Consider the following 26,483-nt stretch of genomic DNA (forward strand, 5'->3'; position numbering starts at 1 on the left):
GAACTTCATGCTAACAGTATACCTAGGTCACACATGGAACACAAATGCCAAATACAGAATAAGTGACCACAAACTAGTAACAGAAATTAAACCAAAACCCCAAGAAGCCAGACCTTGCTTGTAGTATAGCATCAGAGAAACTAGAAAGAAAGGCAGCCATTCCTATGCAAAATATAAAGATAGCACTTGCCAGGGATGGCGTTAGGGGGCTGCAACTGTCCTTGGCTCCCTCGCCAGAGAGAGACCCAAGCCTGACGGAAGCTGACTACAGCACAGCCTAGTAATAGGCTTTGGGATCCCTTCCCAAATTTCTGCGCTGGGCACCAGCCACGTCTAACACCAGCTCTGGCAAGATGTACATTCCTTTTTTTTTTTCCATTGTATTTTTATTGAACAAGAGAAACGCACAAACAAAATATATTACAAATATCTGTATACAGGGAAATACAAGTTGAATTCCAACTATAACTAATACAGAGGCACAGTACTGAAACTAAGTAACAAGCTAACCAATAAGAAATTTAATCGTCCCCCCCCCCCCTAAAATAGCTAAATAACTAAGCCCCTCATTACCCTCCCCCCCTTCCCAGAGGCTGGTTCCTATCCCAGACCATATCTCCATTTTGTTAAGTATTGGACAACTACAGCAGGCACTCATTCCAAATCTGACATATTCTGTTCATAAAAATAGAAAATATAATTATTTTTTTTTAACCTTTTTTGTTGTCTGGTCATTTTATTTTTCAAATCATATTGGTCCAAGTCTCTGGTTCCTGCTTCCCTCTGTCTTCACTTAACTCACTCATCAGGGTCTTCTGTCCATTTGACATTTCTTCTCCTTGTCTACCATCCATCGTCCATCTATGTCCCTATCTTTCCTTGTCCAGCATATCCCATGTTCATATCCTCATATTCATCATCACCCCTCTGTGTCCCTATGCCCCCCCCCCCCCCCCATGTTCAGCATCTCCCTTCTATGCTCCTATTCTCCCCCATATCTAGTATCTCCTCTCTAGGTCTATATACCTCCCTCCAGTATCCAGCATTGTCTCTCTTTTCCATATTCCTTCCCTTCCCCGGTGCCAGGTATTGCTGTATGGGGATGGCATAGGACCACAGAGGGACATCTCCCCTTGGTGTCTCAGTCCCTATTCTCCCCCAATACCCATCCTCTCCCCTTTGTTTCTATATACTACCCTGTGTCCAGTTTCTCCCCTCTCCCTCCCTCCCCCAGATCAATGTGTCCCTCTTCTCTCTGACCCCACTCCATCCAGCTTCTCTCCCTCTCTAGCATCTGGTTCTTTCTCCTACTGTGGGTTCAGCATTTCACCCCCTCTCCCTTCATTCCCTTGGTCCAACACATCTTTCCCTTTACTCTACCCCTTACTTTATCCCCTTGATATGGCACCTCTCTACCCTTCCCTCCAGCCCCCCCTTCATTTATCCCCTTGGTACAGCACCTCTCTGCCCTTCCCTCCAGCCCCCCCTTCATTTATCCCCTTGGTACAGCACCTCTCTGCCCTTCCCTCCAGCCCCCCTTCATTCCCTTGGTGTGGCACCTCTCTAACCTTCCCTCCAGCCCCCCCCTTTCGTCCCCTTAATCTGGCATCTCTCTCCCTTCCCTGCAACCACCCCCTCCTTGCAGGTCCAGTACCTCTCTTCCCTCTCCAGCCCCCCTATGCAGGTCCAGCACCTCTCTCCCCCCCTCCAGCGCCCCCCCCCGCCACAGTACCAACACCACTGAGCAAAAGCACCTTTCCCTTCCCTTCATCCCTTCAGCCAACCACCACACCCACAGGTCTAATATCTGTGTGCTTCCTTTTCCTCCATCAAGCCTCACCATGGCACTTTCAACTTTACATTACATTTATTTATTTATTTATTGCATTTGTACCCCACATTATCCCACCTTTTTGCAGGCTCAATGTGGCTTACAGGGTGTTAATATGAAAAAGTCATTACATAATCTTAGATACAGTCGGTAATAATCTGGAGGTAGAAGAGGAATAAGATAGAAGGTGTTAGGTAAGGTCGTGTGAGGGGTGTTTAAAGCATTTGGACGGTATAAGGAGTGATTTGTTTCATTAAGGATTATTCATTAAGGGAATTATCTGGCCCCCTCTACTTTCAACTCCCCCCACCGCCGACCCTCTCCCGCTGCCAGGTATCTTTGCTGGCGAGGATCCCCAACCCCCCGCCAGCCGAATTCTTCTTCAGCGCCAGTCTCCAGCGCGTTTGCTGTTTCTGACTCACAGAAACAGATCAGCAAACGCGCCGGAGACCGGCACTGAATAAAAATTTGGCTGGCGGGGGTTGGGAACCCCCGCCAGCAAAGGTACCTGGCAGCAGTGGTGGGTGAGGGTCAGTGGTGGGAGGGGTCAAAGCGGCGGGGGAGGGTCAGCAGCAGTGGGGGGTCGAAAGTGGCGGAGGGAGGGTCGGCGGCGGGCTAAACTGTGCCCCCCTACCTAGAGCTCTGGACCCCCCTCCCGCCGAGGTCTGGCCACGCCCCTGCTTGTGCCCAGGGTTCACAATAATCGTATCATTGCTAGAAAATGCCGTTCCAAACCAAATTAGTGTAAAACAGCCCATAAGTAAGACCAAGAAATGTAGTGAAATGTCTTTTTGATGTCAAAAATTCACCAGAAGAGCATCCATCTCCCGTCTGAACAGCAGAAATTGCACCCAGCAGCCTGCGGACATTACTCACTGCATTATGTCCCTTAATGAAGCCCACTTGGTGGGAAGCTATCAAAAAGGGAGAATAGTGGATAAGCGGGTCCCTAAAATTTTTTCATGCAATATCTATATTAAGTAGAGAAATGGGTCTGTACAAACTAGTAAGACACGGGTCTGATTTCAAAAATGGAATTACAGTAGCACCTCGTATAGTGCAAGGAAAACCCCAGAATTGTAAAGACTCATTATACACTGCCAATAGTATCAATAACAATTACAAATTCAAGATCTTAAAAAAAAATTTATGGGGAAAGCCATTGGGGCCTGGTATTTGTAATGGAGCAGATGTCCTGATAGCAAACTGAACCGCTCCCACATATACTGGTGCATTTAAATCATCCAGATCTGCATCAGATAGATGCGGGAGAGGTAATGTATTCAAGAAGGTAAAGTCTGTGTCCACTAATTGGGTCTCAGCAGTGTAAAGTGTTCTACAATAATTACCAAATAAGTTTGTTATATAGTGAATATCGGAAGTCTCCTTGCCCACTGGGTCCTGTAATACAGAAACAAAGCGTGGTCCCGCTTCTGTGCGAACCGTATGGGCCAAACAAGTGCCCATGCAGTTTCCATAACGAAAAGAATTGATGGCGAGAGTGCTGCTGGCTGTTTATGGTACAATGATGTAGTAGTGAATTAAGAGCAAACTAGATCTACATAAATTGCTCCCTATTCTCCTTTGTCAAATTATGTGCCAAAGCCCACTGTGCCTGTCTAAGTTGTTTCTGGAGCATCAGAATTCTGGGAACTTAAATCTGGAGGACATATATGAAATTAAAGCAAACCAGGCTTGGCAGCATATTCTGCATTACAGCGGCTCGAAAATTTGAATCATCCTTTAAATACAATGGCATGCACCACAAAGGACAAATACATATTCAAGCAGCTCTTAAGTTCAAGTGAACCAAAGCATAATCTGATATGCCCACTGTCACGATTTCAGCATGTTCCATCGCTGGAAATAGGGCCTCTGATAAAAGAATATAGTTCAAGCGGCTCTCTGATGTGTGCTCTAGAAATATGGGTGAAAGTGCGATCCCCAGGGTGTAAGGGTGTAATGCTTGACAGATATCAAGCAAATTCAGTCCTGTACATAGCACACCACCCACTCCCCCAGATAGGCATAAAACCACGCCTCGGTGCAGTTGTTTTCCTATCAAACTGTGGATCTGCAACTGAATTGAAATCATTTCCAACTATCACTGCCACATTGAGGAATTTCAATAGAGTCTTCAGCAACGTTGGGAAAAAGAGCTATCCCGCAAAACTGGAACACATAATGAAACAAAAACATAAGAAGTGCCATAAAGGGAGCAGTGAAAAATTACCCACTGACCACAAGCGTCACTGCACACTCCATGCATGGTATAGCCGTATTAACCAAAATGGCCACTCCACCCTCAAACAGGTGCTGTGGAAAAAAACATAAGTTAGGAGGCGGGGCTGGTGGTTGGGAGGCGGGGATAGTGCTGGGCAGACTTATACGGTCTGTGCCCTGAAGAACACAGGTACAAATCAAAGTAGGGTATACACAAAAAGTATCACATATGATCCTTCCTTCCATCCTTCCTCCCTCCCTTCCTTCCTTCCTTCCTCCCTCCCTCCCTTCCTTACTCCCTCCCCCCCCAAAAACTGAACCATACAACACACACACACACTCATCCTCATCTGGCACCGCTTCCTTACCCCCCCCCCCCCACACACTTACTCACTCACTCTCATTTGGCCACACTTCCTCAACGCCCTCCCCCCCCCAACACACACACACACTCATCTGCCAGCGCTTCCTGAAACCCCTGCCCCCCCCACACTCACTCATCTGGCTGTGTTTCCTGACCCCCCCCCCCCCCCAAACACACACACTCACTCTCATTTGGCCACACTTCAACGCCCCCCCCCCCCCCAACACACACACACTCAGTGTCTCTCTCTCTCTCATCTGGCAGCGCTTCCTGAAATCCCTGCCCCCCACATACACACTCACTCACTCATGTGGCAACCCCCCCCCACCACACACACACACACACACACACACTCAGTCTCTCATATCGCACCGCTTCCTGAACCCCCCCCCCCCCCCCACACACACACACACATACTCTCGCTCATCTGGCAGCGCCTCCTGAAGCCCCCCACCACACACACACACTCTCATGTGGAAACACTTGATATACCGCCCCACCCACACACTCACTCATCTCGCAGCACTTACAGACACCCCCACACACCCCTCCTCTTCCAAGCTGAAACCCCCAACACACACCCCCCTCCAACACACACACACACACTCTTTCTCACTCTCATCTGCCAGCGCTTCCTGAACCCCCCTCCCCCCACATACACTCTCTCTCTCTCATCTGCCAGCGCTTCCGGAAACCCCGTACACACACACACACAGACACTCACTCTCTCTCATCTGGCAGCGCTTCCTGAACCCCCCTCCCACACACACACTCTCTCACTCATCTCACAGCGCTTCCTGAAACCCCATACACACACACTCACTCTCTCTCTCATCTGCCAGCGCTTCCTGAACCCACTGCCCTCCCCCCCCCACACACACACACTCAGTCATCTGGCATCGCTTCCTGAACCCCCCCCCCCACACACACACACTCTCTCACTCGCATCTGGTAGCGCTTCCTGAACCCCCCGCACCCCGCTTCTTCCAACCTGAACCCCCCCTCCCCCTCCTCCAGCACACCAATTGCTTGGGTGCAGTGGTGGGAATCTCAGACAGAGGGGAGGGGGCCTGACACCAGAGAGACACAGGAAGGGAGGTATCTCTGTCACACACACACACTCTCTCATATACAATGTCTTTCTGACTCTCACTCTCACACACCCTGTCTCACACTGTATCACATTCACTCTCTATGTGCCACACAGTCAGTTACACACTCGCTTGGTCTCATACACTCACTCTCACAGAGAATCTGTGTCTCACACACACTCTCTCTCTCACGCACACACACACACACACTCTCTCTCACACTGTGTCTCACATACACACTTGCACATACTCTCATTCTCACACACACACTCTCTCCCAAACACACACACACCCAGACTCACTCTCTCTCTCACACACACACTCACACTCCGTCTCTCACACAATCACTCTCACATACACTCTCCCAAACATACACACTCCGAGGAAAACCTTGCTAGCGCCCGTTTCATTTGTGTCAGAAACGGGCCTTTTTTACTAGTATTCCATATTTCACAGGCATAGATTGCAGTTGGTGGGATAATATAGGATCCCAGAGAATCAGAGAAAGATGAAACACAACCAATCCCCAAGTACAAATCATCTATGAAGTAGCTTGCTCTATTTCTAGAGAATAGTAGCTCACTGGCTTGCCTTTGTTCAATGTATGCTGAATGCAAAGTATGTATGAAATGTAATTTGTAAACCTCAAATTATTACCTTATAGCTTTGTTCATATTCTCCTAAGTATACTGATCCAAACCTCAGTGGACATAGGTACAGATATCCCTGTACATCTCAGAAAAATGAGAACATCCCTTCTTTAGATCCATATCTCACTCTGACAAAATACAATTATTTTGTAAACAGCAGGAATAGGCGGTACATAGACATGATCTCCACTTTCACCGTCCCTTTTCAATTTAATGATGACACCATTGGCCAAAACATTAGCAAACCAGGGCCTTAATCCTTTCATTTATGCAGATGATGTTACAATTTATATCCCATTTAAGCATGACAACAGAAATTACTAAAGCAATAAACGATAGCTTCCATATAATGAATTCATGGGCGGATGCTTTTAAATTAAAACAATGCTGAGAAAACACAATGTCACATTCTTTCATCACAACACAATAAGTACAAACCCACTAAGTAAAACATCCCTAGCTTTACTCTCCCCGTCTCAGATACTTTGAAAATTTTAGGAGTTACAATTGACCACAACCTTACATTAGAAAACCATGCGAAAATCATAACAAAGAAAATGTTCCATTCCATGTGGAAACTTAAAATAATTAAACTTTTCTTCCCAAGAGAAGCATTCTGCAGACTGGTGCAATCACTGGTGTTATGCCAACTAGATTACTGCAATGCCATCTATGCTGGGTGCAAAGAACAAATGATTAAAAAACTTCAAACTGCACAGAACACAGCAGCCAGACTCATATTTGGCAAAATGAAATATGAAAGTGCTAGTCCCTTACGAGAAAAACTACACTGGCTCCCTTTAAAAGAATGGATTGCTTTTAAGGTTTGCACCCTGGTTCATAAGATAATCCACGGTGAGGCTCCAGGATATATGTCAGACCTTATTGACCTACCAACCAGGAACTCTACCAGCTCATCACGAACATTCCTGAATCTCCACTACCCAAACTGTAAGGGACTGAAATATAAATTAACATATGCATCCAGCTTCAAATATTTGAAAGGTATTAATCCGCAAACAAACCTTTTCCGTAGATGGGAAGGTGGTAGAACGAGAGGACATGAAAGGAGATTGAAGGGGGGCAGACTCAAGAAAAATGTCAGGAAGTATTTTTTCACGGAGAGAGTAGTGGATGCTTGGAATGCCCTCCCGCGGGAGGTGGTGGAAATGAAAACGGTAACGGAATTCAAACATGCGTGGGATAAGCATAAAGGAATCCTCTGCCGAAGGAATGGATCCTCAGGAGCTTAGTCAAGATCGGGAGGCGGGGCTGGTGGTTGGGAGGCAAGGATAGTGCTGGACAGACTTGTACGGTCTGTGCCAGAGCCGGTGGTTGGGAGGCAGGGCTGATGGTTGGGAAGTGAGGATAGTGCTGGACAGACTTATACGGTCTGTGCCAAAGCCGGTGGTTGGGAGGAGGGGCAGGTGGTTGGGAGGCGGGGATAGTGCTGGGCAGACTTATACGGTCTGTGCCCTGAAGAGCACAGGTACAAATCAAAGTAGGGTATACACAAAAAGCAGCAAATATGAGTTATCTTGTTGGGCAGACTGGATGGACCGTACAGGTCTTTTTCTGCCATCATCTACTATGTTACTATGTTACTCTTACATATGCACGCAAACTTGGAATGAATTACCAAAATCCATAAAAATAACACACGACATCATGACCTTCCGTAAACTATTGAAAACTTATTTATTTAAGAAAGCATACAATAACAACTTCTCATAAATTCAAATTAACAAAATGCAATTATACAACATGTATTCTCTATATCTCAACTGTTTTGCTAATTATCTTGATTTCCAGTTTAATGATCCTAATTGTTCAAGCTATCTTTTTGTCATGATTGAAGTTTAACCTATTACCTTTAGCTCTTATCATAGGACGAACTTTCCTCTTGTAACCTAACCTAATCTGTCCCTTTGCCCCAACTATGTATTTCTCCTATCCGGAACTGGGAATCACCACTTGCGGAATTATGTAAGCCACATTGAGCCTGCAAATAGGTGGGAAAATGTAGGATACAAATGTTATAAATAAATAAATATGAAACATCACACCCCAACCCAGTCTCTGTTTAATATGCAAGTTCAATCTTAGTTTCTCAGACAAAAATAAATAAGTAAATAGAGGTCCCACAACCAGTTTTTGAATTCATACAAGTAAAAGAGGGCACATCAGAATCTTTGGCCCAATTATGAGGATTAGTAAAACAGATCTTGCTGCATGTGCCTCATTCTGTACATGTGGCAGGACCCCTTACCTGAGACACAGCTGTTCCAGGGGCACTCTTTTTATTTCAGGTAGCTGCTGTTCTATCAGTTGCTTCTGGTAATGACGACTGGTGAAAAGATGGAAGCACACACCTGAGGCTACACGCCCTGCTCGCCCTTTTCTCTGAAGAGCATTAGCTCGAGAGACCCAGGTATCCTCCAAACTCTCCATTTCTTTTCTTGGGTCATACCTGCAAGGAAAAAAGTTAAACTAAAAATGAAAATAAGTGTCTTACAAGCAGGAGATTCATGAGAGGTATATAAAGCTCTTCAGTAAAAGGATCATTATGCAATACTATGGGCCCTGTTTACTAAGGTGCGCTAGCGTTTTTAGCGCACGCTAAAAACAGAGACATCCATAGGAATATATGGGTGTCTCTAACATTAGCGCATGCTAGAAACACTAGCATACTAGCATGCCTACAGCGCAGCTTAGTAAAAAGGGCCCTATTCCAAACATGTTTTATTGAGACATGAGGATATGTAATTGATAGCTAAGAAGGGCAAACATGTCAGCAGGTTTCTTAAATCAATCATGAGCTATACACAGTTGCTACAAAAATTCTACACCCTCTTTCAAGATATTCATCTTTTGTTGTCTTACAGCCTGGAAGTAAAAGTGGCCTAGTGGTTAGGGTGGTGGACTTTGATCCTGGGGAACTGAGGAACTGAGTTCAATTCCCACTTCAGGCACAGGCAGCTCCTTGTGACTCTGGGCAAGTCACTTAACCCTCCATTGCCCCATGCATAGGCGCCCGGTATAAGAGGCTTGGGGAGGCTAAGCCTCCCCAGCCAGAAGTGCAGCAAGGGCGGGGCGGGTGCAGCTCGTGAACATGTCCCTCCCGGCTCCATTCCCCTCCCCCGACTGGTGCGCGACGGTCCCGATCTTTACCCCCCCCCGTCCCCCCGACTAGTACGGTGCCGCTCTCCCCCTCCGCTCCTGTCACGTCGTCTTTCAACGAGGCTTCCTGTTTCCGTAGCAGCATCAGCAATGATGTAAGCGCCACTGCTTTCAGCCTGCCCCGGAAGCCTTCTCTGGACAGCGTCCCTCCTACGCGGGAAGCTGTTCAGAGAGTGCTTCCGGGGCAGGCTGAAAGCAATGGCGCTTACATCATTGCTGATGCTGCTGCTGCTACGGGAACAGGAAGCCTCATTGAAAGACGACGTGACAGGAGCGGAGGGGGAGAGCAATACGGTACCGCACTAGTCGGGGGGGGGGGAGGGGAAGCGATGCCAGACAGACCGACCAAAGGGAAAGGGGGGTGGAGAGAGGAGGATGTGAAATGCCACATCTAAGGAGAAGAGGGAGGAAAGAAAGCAATGGCAGGGCATGGGAATGGGAAAAGGGGGGGGGTGGAGAAAGGCGTAAGAGTGATGGAAGCAAGAAGGGGAGGGAAGAGAAAGGTGGGATGCATGAGGGAGAGGAGAGAAGAGGAGAGATGCATGAGGACGCTGGAGGAGAGAGAGAGAGAAAGTGGAAAAGTGCAGGGGAGAGCCAGAGAGAGATGGGGAGAGAAAAAGGGGACATGGAAGAGAGTAGGGGAAAGCCAGGGACATGGAAAAGAGCAGGGGAAAGCCAGAGAGAGATGTGGAGAGAAAGAGGGGCCATGGAAAAGAGCAGGGGAGAGCCAGAGCGAAGATGCTGGATGGAAGAGGGGTACAGAGAGAGAGAGAGATTAGTGGAAAGATGGGGGGGGGGGGGGAAAGAGGGGACATGGGCAGGAGAGAGAAGCTGCTGGGGAGAAACTGGGGGAGACCCTAGCTGTCAGACGGAGAAATGCTGAATGAAAGGAGGGAGAAAGAGGGAAAAGCTGGAAGGAGGGGGCAGAAAGAGGAAAGACAATGGACGTAAGGGTAGGGAGGGAAAGAGGAAAGACACTGGAAGGATGGGGATAGAGAGGACATGCTGAATGGAAAAGGGTCAAGAGAGAGAACTGTTTAGAAGGAAGGAGATATAGAGGGAGACAATGGATGAAAGGAGAGGGAGACAATAGACGGAAGGATTGGGAGAGGGTAATGGGTAGAAGGATGGAGAGAGAAAGAGGGATGACACTGGATGGAAGGGTTGGAGAGAAAGAGGGAGGTGCTGGACATGGATGGATGGATGGAGGGGAGGGAAGAGAGGAGAAATCTGGGCAAGGATGGAGTGGAGGGCAGGGAACAGAGGAGAAATGTTGGACAAGGATGGAGGGAAGGAAAGACAAAGGAAGTACATGCACATGGATGGAGGGGATGGGAGAAATGCTGGATATGGATGGAGGGAAAATTGCTGAATTTAAGGGCTGGATCGGAACACTTTGAGGGCAGATGCTGAAACTGGAGAAAGGATAGGGCTAGGGCTACAGATGGTAGACAGGACGCATAAGGACACAGGAGGATGGTGGACATGGTGAGAGAAAAAATATCAAATGGAAAGAAGACACTGGGACCAAAGTGAATAGAAAAACTAAATGATCAGACAACAAAGGTAAAAAAAAGTATTTTATTCAGAATTTATTAACTGGAATATGTCAGCTTTTGGAAATGTGCATCTGTGATATTTTGTATGTAAGTTTCAATTTTTCTAGTATTGCTGCATGCTGAGTCTGACTTCTTGAGGTAACTTTCCAGTTTTGCCTTCATATCTGTTGTGTCGTGTGTTTTTCATGTGTAATCAAGGTGCAGTATTCTACTAGTGTGTAGTATTTACAGCCCTTTTTGGGTTTTTTTTTTGTTTCACTAGGTTTTTGAGCCCAGTGTAATTACAGTGCTGCCTTTCCACGCATAAGGTTGTAGCTCGTCCTGTCCTTGGAATTAGTGCTGTTATGGTTTGCTAAGGTTATGAGTGTGTTTTTGCACAAGTTTGTGTATAGTGTTTTGCAGTGGAGAGATTGTGTATTGGCCTTACTGAGGTGGCACCAAAACATCAGAAAGGGTTTTAGAGCCTAAATCACGACACACTACCTCTTGAAGGATCTACATATAGTCGTTAATAAAAGGAGCTCATTGTGAACACTATCCACCCTAAAAGGGTGTTTTGTGGCTCTACATGAGAATTGTGATATTATGATCCCTTGTTTCATATTGTTGATGGTCTGCATTTTCCATATGGATGGTATATTGGTGTATTAGGGTCTGCCTAGTGTTATGGTACAGTAAGGTTCTGAGTGTGTTTTTGCACAAATTTGTGCATAGTGTTTTACAGTTGAGCGATTGTGGTTAGTATATGCTTTGAGCAACCACTTTATTCTTTGACATATGATACATATCTAATATCTAAATTTAATAAAAAGGTATTAATTATGACTTATTTTTATTTATTTTTTCTGTGTGTTATCAGACAATTATGGATTTAAGTTCCACCCCTGGCTCCACCCCTAACCCCGCCCCCTTTAACCTCCCCAAACAGTTGGGCCACCGACCGCCTATGGCCCCATGTAAGCCGCATTGAGCCTGCCATGAGTGGGAAAGCGCGGGGTACAAATGTAACAAACAAAAAAAAGTCATATAAACAGTGTGTAGTCATGCATCCATACATCCTGTCTTACATCAGCCAAGTGAAAAATATTTCCATAAATCCTTAGAAAATGAAGTAGAAAAAACATGCAATAGCTTGGTTGGATAAGTGTCCATCTTCCTTGTACTTCTATAGCAATCCTAAGTACTTTAAATATATATATATAGTAACATAGTAGATGAAGGCAGAAAAAGACCTGCATGGTCCATCTAGTCTGCCCAACAAGATAAACTCATATGTGCTACTTCTTGTGTATACCTTACCTTGATTTGTATCTGCTATTTTCAGGACACGGACCGTAGAAGTCTTGCCCAACACTAGCCCCACCCCCCAAAATATATGGAGTAAATAATCTCCTCATAAAATTATCCTCTATGTCTGTATTCCTGTGTTTTACAAAATACATGGGTACATTGCAACTCTGCCCCTGCTGTACCCAAGCTACATCCGGAGGAATTGCCTAGATGTGGCATGTACTGTCTTGTCACCATGTATACCTATATGCATGTATGCCATGGGGCAATTTTATAAAAGGCCTTTTCTGCCTGTAAAACAGCCTTTAACTTTATGAAATTACACCCCACATGTACAATTCAGTCTATGAAATATCTGCTTGATGAAAAGGATCTTCAGCTTTTATTTCATGTCTTAATCCTAAACTGTCTGGACTAATATAACATCCTCTATAATGGCCTGGTGGATACCTCTATAAAAGACTTCAACTATTACAGAACACAATTGGTAAGTTTCTTTATAAAGATCACAGATTTTCCCATGTATCTTCTCTTTTGTTTGTTCAGCATGGCTTGCCAATCTCCTATGTGAATGTGTGTGTGTGTGGTTCCATGGTCATTTTTGTTTTCTTTCTTATTTTTTTTCTTTCAAAAATGTTTGTGCTTACTTTTAAAACTGTTTTCACTGAATGACAGCTGTTTTAGATTTTAAAACAAAAAGAATAGACCAGGGGCGTAGCTACGGGTGGGCCTGGGCCCACCCAATCTTGGCTCAGGCCCACCCAGTTTCTGCTCACTTGCAAAATCTTTTACCTGAAGTTCTGATTTTCCTCTCTTCCCTGCCCAAGTCCTCGTGGCGAACTGGAAGTGAAGGCAGAGCAGCAATGCTCACTGAGGCAGGCACGCTCTGCTGAAGTTGCTTAAAAGAATACAACCAGTGCTATATATGTCTTTGGTGTGGGAAGAACTTCTCATTCGGGGTGAGCTTGAAGTGAAGAACATTCAAATTAAAGAGAACAGGTTTGGAGGGAGGTGTGCAAGTGAGACTGGGGAGAAATAAAAAATAAATAGTGTAATTGTTAAAATCTTTAAATGGTTCAAAGTTTTTGTTTTTTTTCTGAGCATGTACACCGAGAGGAGGGCATGACTGCAATGATGTGTGCATAATTATCAGGTAACCTGGGATATCTGCAGCTAAAAGCCATTTCATTGGCTGATGGTTCCAACAGTAGGTTCAAAGAGGAAGTTTAGCTGAGATAGTGTTGACAGAGCTGGTAAGTGAAAATCTGATTACTTTTTTGTGTTTGTTTTTATAGGAAGAGTTTGTGATATGTGAAAATACATTTTGCTTTAATGAAATTGCTAAATTTTAGAGTCAGAGACTTATCAATGAGCATATAGTGCTTTTTTTTGTGCCGGTACAGCGTATCGGCACCTTTTTCCTGAGGTACGGCTCACGTGCCTGCTCCCTTCCGTTCCTGCTCCCGCGCTCCAAAATCTTTTACCCGAAGTCACAATTCTCCTCTCTCCCCTGCCCTCCTCTCCATGTCCAGCAATTCTCTCTCCCCTCCATGTCCAGCATGTCGCCTCCCTCCCCTGCCCTCCCTCTCCTCTTCAAGTCGCGGCGAACTGGAAGTGAAGGCAGCGCAGCAGTGCTCACTGAGGCAGGCAGGCAGGTTCGTCTCCTCTCGTGTCGTTTCCCTCTCAGTGCATCCTCTGCAGTGCCCAGGTTAAAATAATAATAATATTATTATTTAAAAGCTTTATATTTAATGTGGGCAGGTTTCTGGGTGGGGTGAGGGGATGCCATACTAGGGAGTTATGGGTAAGGGGGTAGGACAGGGCTAATGCTAGGCTGCATGCATGGAGGGCTGGGGCAGATGCCTACCAATCAGATGGATGGTGGGGAAGGGAAGGACTGATGCTGGGCTATGGGAATGGATAGTGGGGGTAGAGTAGAGAAGGGAAGGGCTGGATAGTGGGATAGAGAAGGGAAAGGCCAATGCCAGACTACAAGGATGGATAGGGGGGTAAGGAAGGGAAGGACTGATGCAAGGCTACAAGACAATTTCTGATTTTTGGTCCTTAATTCTATAATTGATGAGGGTTGGTCTGTGTTTTGCATGTGAACCAGCAGGTGAGAGATTTTGCTGGCATGTAGTTTGTGTGGGGGATCTAGGAGTCTCACTAGTCTGGCCTTTCCAATGAGATGCGTATTGCTGTTGTGTGAATTTACTGCTGCCTTTTTAAAGGTACTGTTATTGGTATTTGTATTCAGAATTGGTTAAGGTTTGCAACATAGACTCAAGAAGCTTCTTTGCAGGATTTTCTGTTACTTCACAAAGTACCTGGAGGTGAACGGATTTTGTGTTGTTATTATTGAGGTGCTACCCGAATTTAAATACATTTTTCCTATGAAAAGCTATAAAAGAGGAAACATTCTAGCTATCTCCTCTATATGCGACAAATTCCATAGTAGGTAGAAAAGGAAGAAGTCTTCAAAGGTATATTTCCAAATTTTAAATGTTTGATTAATACAGCTTAATAAGGCATATATATTTATTATAATGTAAAGTTGAAGGATATGTACCAAACCGTGGTCATTTTATTTTGTCAGCATCAGAAGGGAGATAGAGTAGAGCTAGAGGAAGTGAAAAAGACTTCAAAGTTTACTTAATCAGGCATTTGTTATAGCAAAGTTTGAAGGATATATGCTATTGCTAGCTAGGAGGAAGGCTGTAATTATATTGCAGAATCCTGTCATGTGTATTGAGATGTTTGCCATTATTGTAGACTTATGTCTGGTCAAGTTTAAGATATGGGATAATGTAACTGTTGGGCAGACTACTTAGAAGTCCATCATTAAGTGCTACACATACCTATATACATAGTGCCCACCCAAAATGTCAGGTCTGGCTACGCCATAGACCGACCATCCTCCTCCTCTTTGCTTTTAGCTTACATAAGAATGCAAAGAGCTGACCACCCTCCTGTTTTCATGAGAGATCATGCTTTAAACCGCTGAAGTGAGACAGAAAAAATGCATGGGGATCTGCTTTTGTAAGAGCCGAGCTGGGTTTCTCTGCAGACACTTCGAAAGGCAGAACATCGCTGCTTTGTGCCTTCCTCCTAGCTAGCAATAAAAGTTACGGAGAGAATTACAGCTCAGGCTTAAGACGGATGAACTTAAAAAGTTACAGACAAGCCAAGGTGGAATGGCAGAATAAATGCTTTTTCTGTTTTGTTTCCCTTTCACGGCAGTAGGAAAGGAAAAAAAATCTGGTGTTTTGCTTTTTTTCACACTGACTCTGTGATCAGCCTAATTTCAGTTCTGCCCTGAACTAAAACAGAAAATCCCAGCAGTGTTTCAAAATGGACAGCCCCCTCCTTCTCGCTAGCCATCCTCTCTAGCCACATGCACACACACATCCCCTCCCTCTCTCTAGCCATCCACCCAAAGCCCCCCCTCTCAGAAAGAAAATAGGCACTGGGTTTCTTTCAAAAGGATATAATCTGAATGCTTTATTTTGCTTTTAGCACTCCACCACCTTTTTTTCTGTTAGCAAACCCTTTCATCACACAGTCACATGTATAAAAACATAACAACATGTAGCAAAGCTAGGAATGTATGGGCAAGTCTACAGACAAAATGGAAGAAGAACATGTGACCGTAAGCTATAAAAAAAAAAAAGGTGTTATTCTTTCCATCTATCGGGGATCAGAAAGACGCAACAGCTAAATATGGAGTCTTAAGAAACCCCTAATATACAATGGATCAGGAGTAAACAACCCTTGTTGTTAAAGAGAGGCTGAAATCTCAGTCTTATCTTAAAGGTCTCAACTCAGAGACTGAGGGCTACCCACCAGTAATCAACCTGACAGAATCGAAAAACATCGTTTGTGATCAGAACGTGCAGTGAATGGCTGAAATAGGAGGACCTGTTCCTGGGGCAGGAAATGACAGAGTCCTTGCTGGATGAACTGTCATGTGGGCAAAAGCTGTTTGACTCTCAAGAAGTCAACATCTCGCTAAGAGAAGACCTAGAGTGCGAACAGAATATAACCATCACTGAAAATGCCACAGATTTTCCAGAAGACACATTCACAGATGCCACTGATGCCATAGAAATATATCAAGTGGCTGAGGATAGGGAACTCATGAATCTTCCAAACCAGAGGCGTTGTGTTCCCCCCATTTCACAGGTATGCATGTAATTATATTTTCTTTTTGACAAAATATGTTCTGGGTGTATACCTTTGTGGATGTTTTTCTTGGTCTGTTTTTTAACAGACTGTCCATATTCTCTTTTAGGTGAGCGATGAAGGTTATAGAGATGCCGATAAGCCACAGCCGGTCAGCGTCATACATTTGTGTTGCATACGTTGCTATCAGGACGCTGGTAAAAATGAGCAAGGTATACAGAGACTTTGCAAATGGGCCTCCAGACCTGAGGATGCCTGAGACATGGGATGGTGGCACCGTATAGGTCTTACTAAACAGCTGTGGATTCACGTTCTTTACCAAAAAAGCATTTTCAATTCGCTTATATGAATAGCGGTTTACAGCATTATACATGTGACTTGCCATATACCCAGAGCTTGCTCAGTGGTAGAGATCATGCCCATCTGCTATATACAACAGCTTACTGGAGTGGATAGTGCATGTGGGCTGGCTTTTGATCATGTGTATGCCACATGGTGGACATAATTTGGCATTTGGCAGATCTGGTAGCGCTTGGCTGCTGTGTGATGCAGACATCATCCCTTGTATAATAACTCATCCCAGATATAGACTTGCATATCATAACATCTTAGAGTGATGTGGCTTCTGACCCTGACTACAACAGCATGGGGTGGGGCCAGGTGTTTTGGCTGAGCTAACATAGGTGGTGGGGAGGGGGAAGGTTTGAGGGGACATACCTTTCCACTGTTGGGGGTGATTCCTGATGTGCACCAGCAAGAATGGATTGGTCCTCTGAATGACTCTGTAACAGCTCTTGAGTGCCTCAACATTCCAAGTGATGCCGCACTCATTTCTGGTGATGCCAAACATTCCATAAGACAGGAGGGAGATGGCATAGGCTTTATTCCAGTGTAGCTGTAAATGTCTATGCAATACCCTCCCTACCACATTTTCAGCATATCCTTATACAGTGATCATATCAGCTGTTGGCGTATCCCACAGATCTGTGGAGATGTTAGGTGCTAGTTTGGCCAGGGATTTGTGCTTTATGCTCTATGAGATGATGATTCTTGCTGCAGGGGTATACAGCCCATGAGTGATACACTTGTGGCAGCACATGGGGGGTTGGGGAGTGATGTATACACCCATATGACAGACATCTCCCAGTTCAAGTTGTCATCTGCTCTCAAAATACTGTTATGGGTTGGGGCTGGGGAAGGATGATGGGAATGTGGCATGATGCCCTGTAAGTTGTGAGCGGGCCAGTCACAGTTTGGCCTGGTAGATGCCATTCTCAGGTGTGCATAGTAATGTTGTAGGTGCATGTGTGCAGTGTGAATGTGTACTGGCCACTCTGCTACAGTGCTGTCATCTCTGAGGTCTTGCTAGCTGTATAGCTTTGCAGGGTATCATATAGGTGTGGTGGGTGTGGGGGCTTGTTGGAGGTCTACATCCTTACCTTGCCAGGATCTGGCTTCAAATATCAGAGAATAACGCCAATGGTGGTGAGCAAAACGCTCACTGCTGAACATTGACCATAAGAACATAACTTCATAAGAAAAGCCACACTGGGGCAGACCAATGGTCCATCTAACTCAGTATCCTGTTTCCAACAGTGGCCAAACCAGGTCACAAGTACATGGCAGAAACCCAAATAGTGATAACATTCCATGCTACCAATCCCATTGCCAGGCCTCTCACGGGAAAACTGGATTTTTGAGCCCTTGGACCACTGCCATACATAAGTACATAAGTAATGCCATACTGGGAAAAGACCAAGGGTCCATCGAGCCCAGCATCCTGTCCACGACAGTGGCCAATCCAGGCCAAGGGCACCTGGCAAGCTTCCCAAACGTACAAACATTCTATACATGTTATTCCTAGAATTGTGGATTTTTCCCAAGTCCATTTAGTAGTGGTTTATGGACTTGTCTTTTAGGAAACCGTCTAACCCCTTTTTAAACTCTGCAAAGCTAGCCGCCTTCACCACGTTCTCCTGCAACGAATTCCAGAGTTTAATTATGCGTTGGGTGAAGAAACATTTTCTCCGATTTGTTTTAAAATTACTACACTGTAGTTTTATCGCATGCCCCCTAGTCCTAGTATTTTTTGAAAGCGTGAACAGATGCTTCACATCCACCTGTTCCATTCCACTCATTATTTTATATACCTCTATCATGTCTCCCCTCAGCCGTCTCTTCTCCAAGCTGAAAAGCCCTAGCCTCCTTAGTCTTTCTTCATAGGGAAGTCGTCCCATCCCCGCTATCATTTTAGTCGCCCTTCGCTGCACCTTTTCCAATTCTACTATATCTTTCTTGACATGCGGCGACCAGAATTGAACACAATACTCAAGGTGTGGTCGCACCATGGAGCGATACAACAGCATTATAACATCCTCACACCTGTTTTCCATACCTTTCCTAATAATACCCAACATTTTATTCGCTTTCCTAGCCACAGCAGCACACTGAGCAGAAGGTTTCAGTGTATTATCGACGACGACACCCAGATCCCTTTCTTGGTCCGTAACTCCTAACGTGGAACGTTGCATGACGTAGCTATAATCCGGGTTCTTTTTTCCCACATGCATCACCTTGCACTTGCTCACATTAAACGTCATCTGCCATTTAGCCGCCCAGTCTCGTAAGGTCCTCATGTAATTTTTCACAATCCTGTCGCGAGTTAACGACTTTGAATAACTTTGTGTCATCAGCAAATTTAATTACCTCGCTAGTTACTCCCATCTCTAAATCATTTATAAGTATATTAAAAAGCAGCGGTCCTAGCACAGACCCCTGAGGAACCCCACTAACTACCCTTCTCCATTGTGAATACTGCCCATTTAACCCCACTCTCTGTTTCCTACCCTTCAACCAGTTTTTAATCCACAATAGGACATTTCCTCCTATCCCATGACCCTCCAATTTCCTCTGTAGCCTTTCATGAGGTACCTTGTCAAACGCCTTTTGAAAATCCAGATACACAATATCAACCGGCTCCCCTTTGTCCACGTGTTTGTTTACTCCTTCAAAGAATTGAAGTAAATTGGTCAGGCAAGATTTCCCCACACAAAAGCCATTCTGACTTGGTCTCAGTAATCCATGTCCTTGGATGTGCTCTGTAATTTTGTTTTTGATAATAGACTCACCGGTCTATAATTTCCTGGCTCCCCTGGAACCTTTTTTAAAAATCGGCGACAGTGGCAGGCAAAACCCCCAACCAGTACTGGGCAACACACCAACACGGCATGGAACTGCAGACGTAGATATGCAGGCAGGGATACAGGACTGAAACAGACTTCACCTACACTTGACCACCATTCCCCAGGGGTTGAGCCCCCCAGGTGCAGGTGGCCGGTAGGACTTACATGATCCAGGAACACACACAGGGGAAAGGACTCGAGAGCAAGCTTGACTAACAGGGTCAGGAATCAGGACACAGAACTGGGGGAAACCTCCCCAGGTAACAGGACTCAGCAACAAGCTTGCACAAACAAGAGCTGGAGGGCAAGGCAGAGGAAAACAAGAACACAAAATAGATAGACAAGGCTAAACCCAAAGCCCTACAACTACCACCTAATACCAGAACACAACAGAAGGCTGAACACCAGGCAGCCACTAACACCCAGGGAAATAAAACAGAAAGCCCACAGACAGAACACTGAGGCAGAAGGCAAAAGCCCACAGACAGACACACTACCGACAGAACACAGAAGCAGAAGGCAAAAGCCCACAAACAGAACACAGAAGCAGAAGTGCAGAGGCACACCAACTGACCTATAGCGATGCAAAGGCCAAGCCTGAAAGTTCCCAGGTGCTTAATAAAGACACTACAGGTAAGGTCACCAGCAGGGTGGGGCTCAGCAACACAAGAGCAGAGCACAGCCTGGCTGGAACAGGATCCCAGAATGGACTAGCCTGGACTGGAACGGATTTCAGGATTTCCACCCAGGCTTCAGGATTTCCACGCCGAGTTAGCTTGGCTGGAGGAACCCCAAAGCAAGTCCGACAGGAAATATAGTCACAATCGTGACACCCATGTCTGTCTCAATAGCAAACATGCTAATGTTGTGCTGTCTTGATGTTATTTGGAGTGGAGGAGTGGCCTAGTGGTTAGGGTGGTGGACTTTGGTCCTGGGGAACTGAGGAACTGAGTTCGATTCCCACTTCAGGCACAGGCAGCTTCTTGTGACTCTGGGCAAGTCACTTAACCCTCCATTGCCCCATGTAAGCCGCATTGAGCCTGCCATGAGTGGGAAAGCACGGGGTACAAATGTAACAAAAAAAAAAAAAAACTTTTAAGGAAGTTTTGTGTTATTGGCTTTACTGTTTATTTACTATTATTTCTTTGTATACCACTTTGCTGTTGGATAGGATGGAGTATGCAGCAAGAGATGGGAGAAAAGAAGTGTTTGTGGACGATCCCTAATCAAAACAACTTCTCACACCACAATTCAAGTTCCCAAACTCAAACTTTATCTGAGAAACTGCTGAGAGTAGAGGAAAGTGGAAATCGCGCTGGATAAATGAACATTACTTTGCTAGGAGATTTGGTGACAAAGTTTTGTATAGAAGGGAGAATTTGTGGGTTTACTGAAAAAAAAATCTTTTTTAATTTCATTAGAAAAGCAAAAATACCTTAGATATTCGGTACTAGAGGACTATTCTTTCCTGATATATTCTTGTACAATGTTTTTTCTGCTTAAACTATTGCTATAATTTAAAAATGATTACAATCAGGCCTTAGCCACAAAGGCTATAAAAGCTATAAAACCTCCATACCTCTTTTCTCTCATTTTTCCAGAATCAATCACATAGACAATATCATCAATGGTAACAGAGGTCTCAGCAATGTTGGTAGATATAATGATCTTAGTGACCCTATTAGGCGCTTTCTGGAACACAGCCTGTTGCTCTTCACTAGACAGCGAGGAGTGGAGTGGATAAATGATACATCTTTGGGAAGAAAAAAATAAAAACAATTATATGCCATTTTCTCCAATGTCATTATACACTACCATATTTACATATAGGCAAGACAGCCTACTAGAAAACTGTATCCTAGTCTTGAGAGTGCATTAGAGTAAGCACTCAAATGTTGATGCCGCTGACCAGCCAGAGGCCACCAAAATGCTCACTTACAAGTTCTACATTAACACACTGTACCATTGTTAACCAGTATTCTATTGTTTTTCAGAAAGCCAGAGTAATGTCAAGGTGACAAGCTTATAAGTCTGAATAGGCAATCAAAAGAATATTAACAGATTCACTTTGCAGGATTACACAAAAGAAAATCATGGTCAAAACAGACACAGAAGGCTCATTTGGAAGTCTAACTCTATTACTTATTGATTGTTTTAATATTTAAAGTAACCAAACAGGCTTGGAAGTCAAAATTACTAATCCCAAATTCTGAAAACCAATACAGCAATCTACCTTTATTTTTCAAGTTTATTTCTCAGTTGACATGCCACACTATTGGCAACAGCATCAGGGGGATTTACAAATACACAATTACAAAAATCATGATAAAAAGGAAAAGAAGAATTTACAATATATGTGACCATCTCTGGGAAAAGGTGACTAAAATCGCAGATCCAAAATGTTGAGAATGGCTGATCTTTCCTCTCATGAGGCTCTAAGCAGTCTGAAAAAGTTACGTATTTGGACTACTGTAACTTTTTAAATTTTTCACATAATTGGGTTGGACTATTGTATTACAAATTGTTTGTTCCAAAACAATTTAACTTATTTTTTTTGTTGTTTCTGATGACTTTAGTCACCTTTTCTCAGGGATGATCACATATAGAGGAAAGCAGAAGCCTTGATTTGCTGTGTATTTACAGTCCCCAACAATATCTCACAGCCAAAAAAAGGATAATCACAGGAATCGAATTGGGAGCCATAATTATTTTTCAAAAAAATTAGTTTATAAATCAATTTTAAATTTATGGTATGAAGATTCCATGCACAAGCACAGTGGAAGATTATTCCACAGGGAAGGCCTGAGGATGATGAAGATGTAAGAGTGAACATTGTCAAAGCAAATCTGATGAAAGGATGGGACTACCAAAAGATGTTCTTGTGCCAAGCGCAAAGCACAGGTAGGTGCATAGGGTGTCAATAGTCGAGACAGGAATAAAGGTAGCCCTGAGTTATGTATTTTATGTACTAGTATTAAAATTTTATAGGGGATTTTTGCAGAGATTGGTAACCAATGCATGCTACTGTCTAATAAAGAGAAATATTTCCTGTAACTAACTACCCATCTTAAGAAAGAGATAACAAGTAGATTTCATAATTGTGATAAGTGACCATTTCTGACTTACCGCTTATCACCTCTGTTGCTGAAGAAAGCATTTGACTGCAGCTGCTCATACAGCATCTTGATTTCTGCCATTCCTGGCAGAAAGACCAGCACAGCACCTACACACACAATGCCGTTAGTAAAGAGCACAACCTATTTGGATAGTCTCTCCAAATGGGTTAATTTTGTGCATACCATAATAAGAATAAATCTCACTTGCAAACCAGAATATACTGGATATGCTTACAATCTCATATATTTACTGTTAGTGCTCGTCTCAATACCTGCTCTGTACCAAAGAGAGCCTCATTCTGAAGCTTTTAGGGTTTGAGAGTAGGGGTGGACCAAGAAATCTCATCAGCCAAAGGTAAAATGATGTAACTTTATTCAGCACCAGATATGAACATATCATTTTACCTTTGGATGATGAGATTTCTTGGTCCACCCCTACACTCTTGTACTTGTTTGTTGGACTGCACATGGGGGTTTCTCTTACCTTGACCTTTTGGTTGCTGTTTCGACGCTTTTAGGGTTTAACATGCACAGACAACATAACAAGATGAATAATTTTTAACCACATTAGTGGCACCCAACACAAATGGAAAATATTCTGTATCTTTTCGACAACATTTTTTTGGACTCCAATTCAATATTTTTGGCATTTAAAGATTTTCCATCTCTCTTCATACGTTGTACAGAATAATCATGGGATAAAAACACTTCCATTAGTAATGCTGTTCTTATATTTTTCTCCTTTAACACAAAACAAAATTGCTTACCAGAAACAGGGATGGGAGGGCATGAGAGTTCTTCATAGACAGCATATAAGTAGATGATGTTGTTTCATAGCAAACATGGATCATGTTCTCAGAGCTCAGTAAAACCTAGGCAGTTTTCTGAGCATCCTGTTTCCAACAGTGGCCACTCCAATTTACAAATACCTGGCAAGGTCCCGAAAAAGTTCAATACATTTTATGCTCCTTATCCCAGAAATAAACAGTGGGTTTTCCCAAAGTCAATTTAATAATGGTCTATGGACTTTTCCATTAGGAAGATGCCCAGACCTTTTTTAAACCCCACTAACTGCCTTTATCATATACTCTAGCAACAAATTCCAGAGTTTAATTGCACGTTGAGTGAAGAAACATTTTCTCCAATTTGTATTAAATTTACTAATTTGTAGCTTCATCATATGCCCCCTAGTCCTAGTAAACAAAGAGTAAACAAACGATTCACGTCTACCCGTTCCACTCCACTCATTATTTTATAGACCTCTATCATATCTCCCCTCAGCCATCTTTTCTCCAAGCTGAAGAGCCCTAGATGCTTCAGCCTTTCCTCATAGGGAAGTCGTCTCATCCCCTGTATCATTTTCGTCGCCCTTCTCTGTAACTTATCTAATTCCACTACATCCTTTTTGAGATGCAGTGACCAGAATTGAACACAATATTTGAGGTGCGGTCAAACCATGGACCGATACAAAGGCATTACAACGTCCTCACTTTTGGTTTTCCATTCCTTTCCTAATAATAACTAACATTCTATTTGCTTTCTTAGCCGCCACAGCACACTGAGCAGAGGGTTTCAACGTACCAACAATGACGCCGAGATCTCTTTCTTGGTCGGTGACTCCTAACGTAGAACCTTGCATTACGTAGATATAGTTCGGGTTCCTCTTTCCCACATGTATCACTTTGCACTTGCTCACACTAAACATCATCTGACATTTAGATGCCCAGTCTCCCAGTCTCGTAAGGTCCTCTGGAACCTTTTTTTAAAAATCAACGTTACATTGGCCACCCTCCACTCTTCCAGTACTATGCTCGAATGTAAAGATAAATTACATATTACTAACAATAGTTCCACAAGTTCATTTTTCTTCAGAAAATGCTACCCTAGAGGTTCTAGATTTGAGCTTTCTACCCAAGAGCCTAAATTTGGCTTCTAGAACCTCTCCCACATTTTCCTATGTCAATGGTACCCACATGTACCAAGACAGCAGGCTCCTCCCCAGCACTATCTAAAATCCTTAGATCCAGAATTCAAAGGTCAGACGTCTTTTAATATCCTGGCAGGGAAAATATGGCTGAGGCACTATATCATGCTCCCTTCACTTCAGTAAGTTGTACACACAAGGCCAAACCATGATAACAGTCTACTGATTAGATGTTGCATAGCACCTCAGGTCTTTCTCATCATGTACAGAGGGGTACTGGATGACAAAGACTGAGAATCATCTGTGGAATGCGTGGTTCTATGCAGCGGAAAATGGCTGCTACAATTTTGCAGGTCCAAAGTTTTAAAATCTAATCTGTGCTGAGAAAATTCCAGTCCCCAGCTTCTCTGCACATACAATAGAGTGCTTTACAATACAGTCTAAGTGGTTTGGTTTGGTTCTGTTCTGGCTGCTTAGCACACAAAAGACTGTTCAGGCTTTCCTATACTCAGGTGCCCAAGGCAACTGAGGTTAAGTGACTTGCCCAAGAACTCAAGGAAGCACAACAGCATTTGAATCGGATTTCCCTAATTTTCAGCGTGCTGCTCTACCCATTAAGTTACTCCTCTATTACTAAAGAAGGCTCACTTAATAGACCTAGGTTAGAGTTTTGGGTTCCATTACTTAAATCTGCTTCTTCCTCCAGAGGAGACTGGATGGAGGCAGATCAGATCATAAAGGACAGAGTGCAGTTCAGGATTATTTCAAGGGGTACAGACAGAGGACCTTTGTTGCTGTTCACTTAAGGGATGTTTTCCTTAAGAGAGAAAAGCATGCAAAACACTTGCTTTACATGGTCTTCTCTTCTTGGATCCTGAGCTTAATCCTGGTGGCTTCAACATCCCTTCTTCTCAGGCTTCATAGAATAAACATTTCTGTCGTCAAAGGCTAGTATATCTCTTCTGCCTGAATTCAGGCTCTTCATGTCTTGATTGTAGGAAACTCGGGTTACAATCATGAAGACAGAAACATTGTTCTATGAAGCCTGATTCAAATTTCACTGCGGCTCCTTGTGTTCTTGGGCAAATCACTTAACCTCAATTGCCTTGGATACAAACAGATTTTAAGCTTTCTTGGGACAGTAAAATCCCTACTATACCTTGAATTTACCTCAACTTGAGGTACAAATAAAAAGGTGTGAACTAAACCCAAAATCCTTTCCCACCTTCACACCAAATGAAATTCATAAACAACAGTACTGAGAATCCTCCCTATGAAGGCTAACCCTCACAATAGCAGAGGACAACAAAAATGGAGGTCTACCAAGAAAGTGAGGAAATAAGTAAATGGCAAGTACAAATTAATAAACTGAATTGAAATAAACCTCCTTGCATCTTCCTCCTCCTGTTGGTGGAAGAGATTGCTCTTCTTGGAGTTCCACTGGGTTGACCTGAGGTCCACTTGAGCAGAAGTCCTATCCGACTTCTAGTAGGGCAAAGGATGTGTATGCCAGTTTTTGTATTTCAGGTTTCCAAAAACATTGGCGCAAACAAAATTCCTCTGTACCTTGATGTTGTTGGCTTTGTAACTGTAGCTAGGTTCTCTAGGGGAACATGCCATCCTGGCCCAAGACTAATTTACTTTCCCCAACAGCTGAGGGCCAGAAGGGCTCCCAGCACATACCCATAAGGTAATATTGCTGCACTGACTGACATCACCAGGACTGCCGGAACAAAAATGGCCGACAGGTTTATCTCCCCCACTACAGATCCTGGACAAGGATGCCCCATGAACCTATAACATTTGCATCCGAGGAGAGAATTAACTAGAACAGACTCCACAATTCCATTTCTCTCAGGAGTTATTTGCAGAGAGCCACTTGCCCAGGTGC

The 26,483-nt window shown here is 44.0% G+C and overlaps 1 protein-coding gene across 1 annotated transcript in view; it reads right to left on the reverse strand.

Annotated features, from left to right (window-relative positions):
- Window positions 1–26,483, reverse strand: part of DHX57 (DExH-box helicase 57) — a 179,218-nt gene that overhangs the window by 52,826 nt on the left and 99,909 nt on the right. Inside the window, exons 13-15 of the mRNA XM_030195898.1 lie at window positions 22,679–22,775; window positions 21,132–21,305; window positions 8,429–8,629 (exon numbers count right to left, since the gene is read on the reverse strand). Of these exons, the coding sequence (XP_030051758.1) occupies window positions 8,429–8,629; window positions 21,132–21,305; window positions 22,679–22,775 (472 nt within the window). The remainder of the gene's footprint in view (window positions 1–8,428; window positions 8,630–21,131; window positions 21,306–22,678; window positions 22,776–26,483) is intronic.

The sequence above is a fragment of the Microcaecilia unicolor genome, chromosome 3 (genome assembly GCF_901765095.1).
Source record: "Microcaecilia unicolor chromosome 3, aMicUni1.1, whole genome shotgun sequence".
NCBI lineage: Eukaryota > Metazoa > Chordata > Amphibia > Gymnophiona > Siphonopidae > Microcaecilia > Microcaecilia unicolor.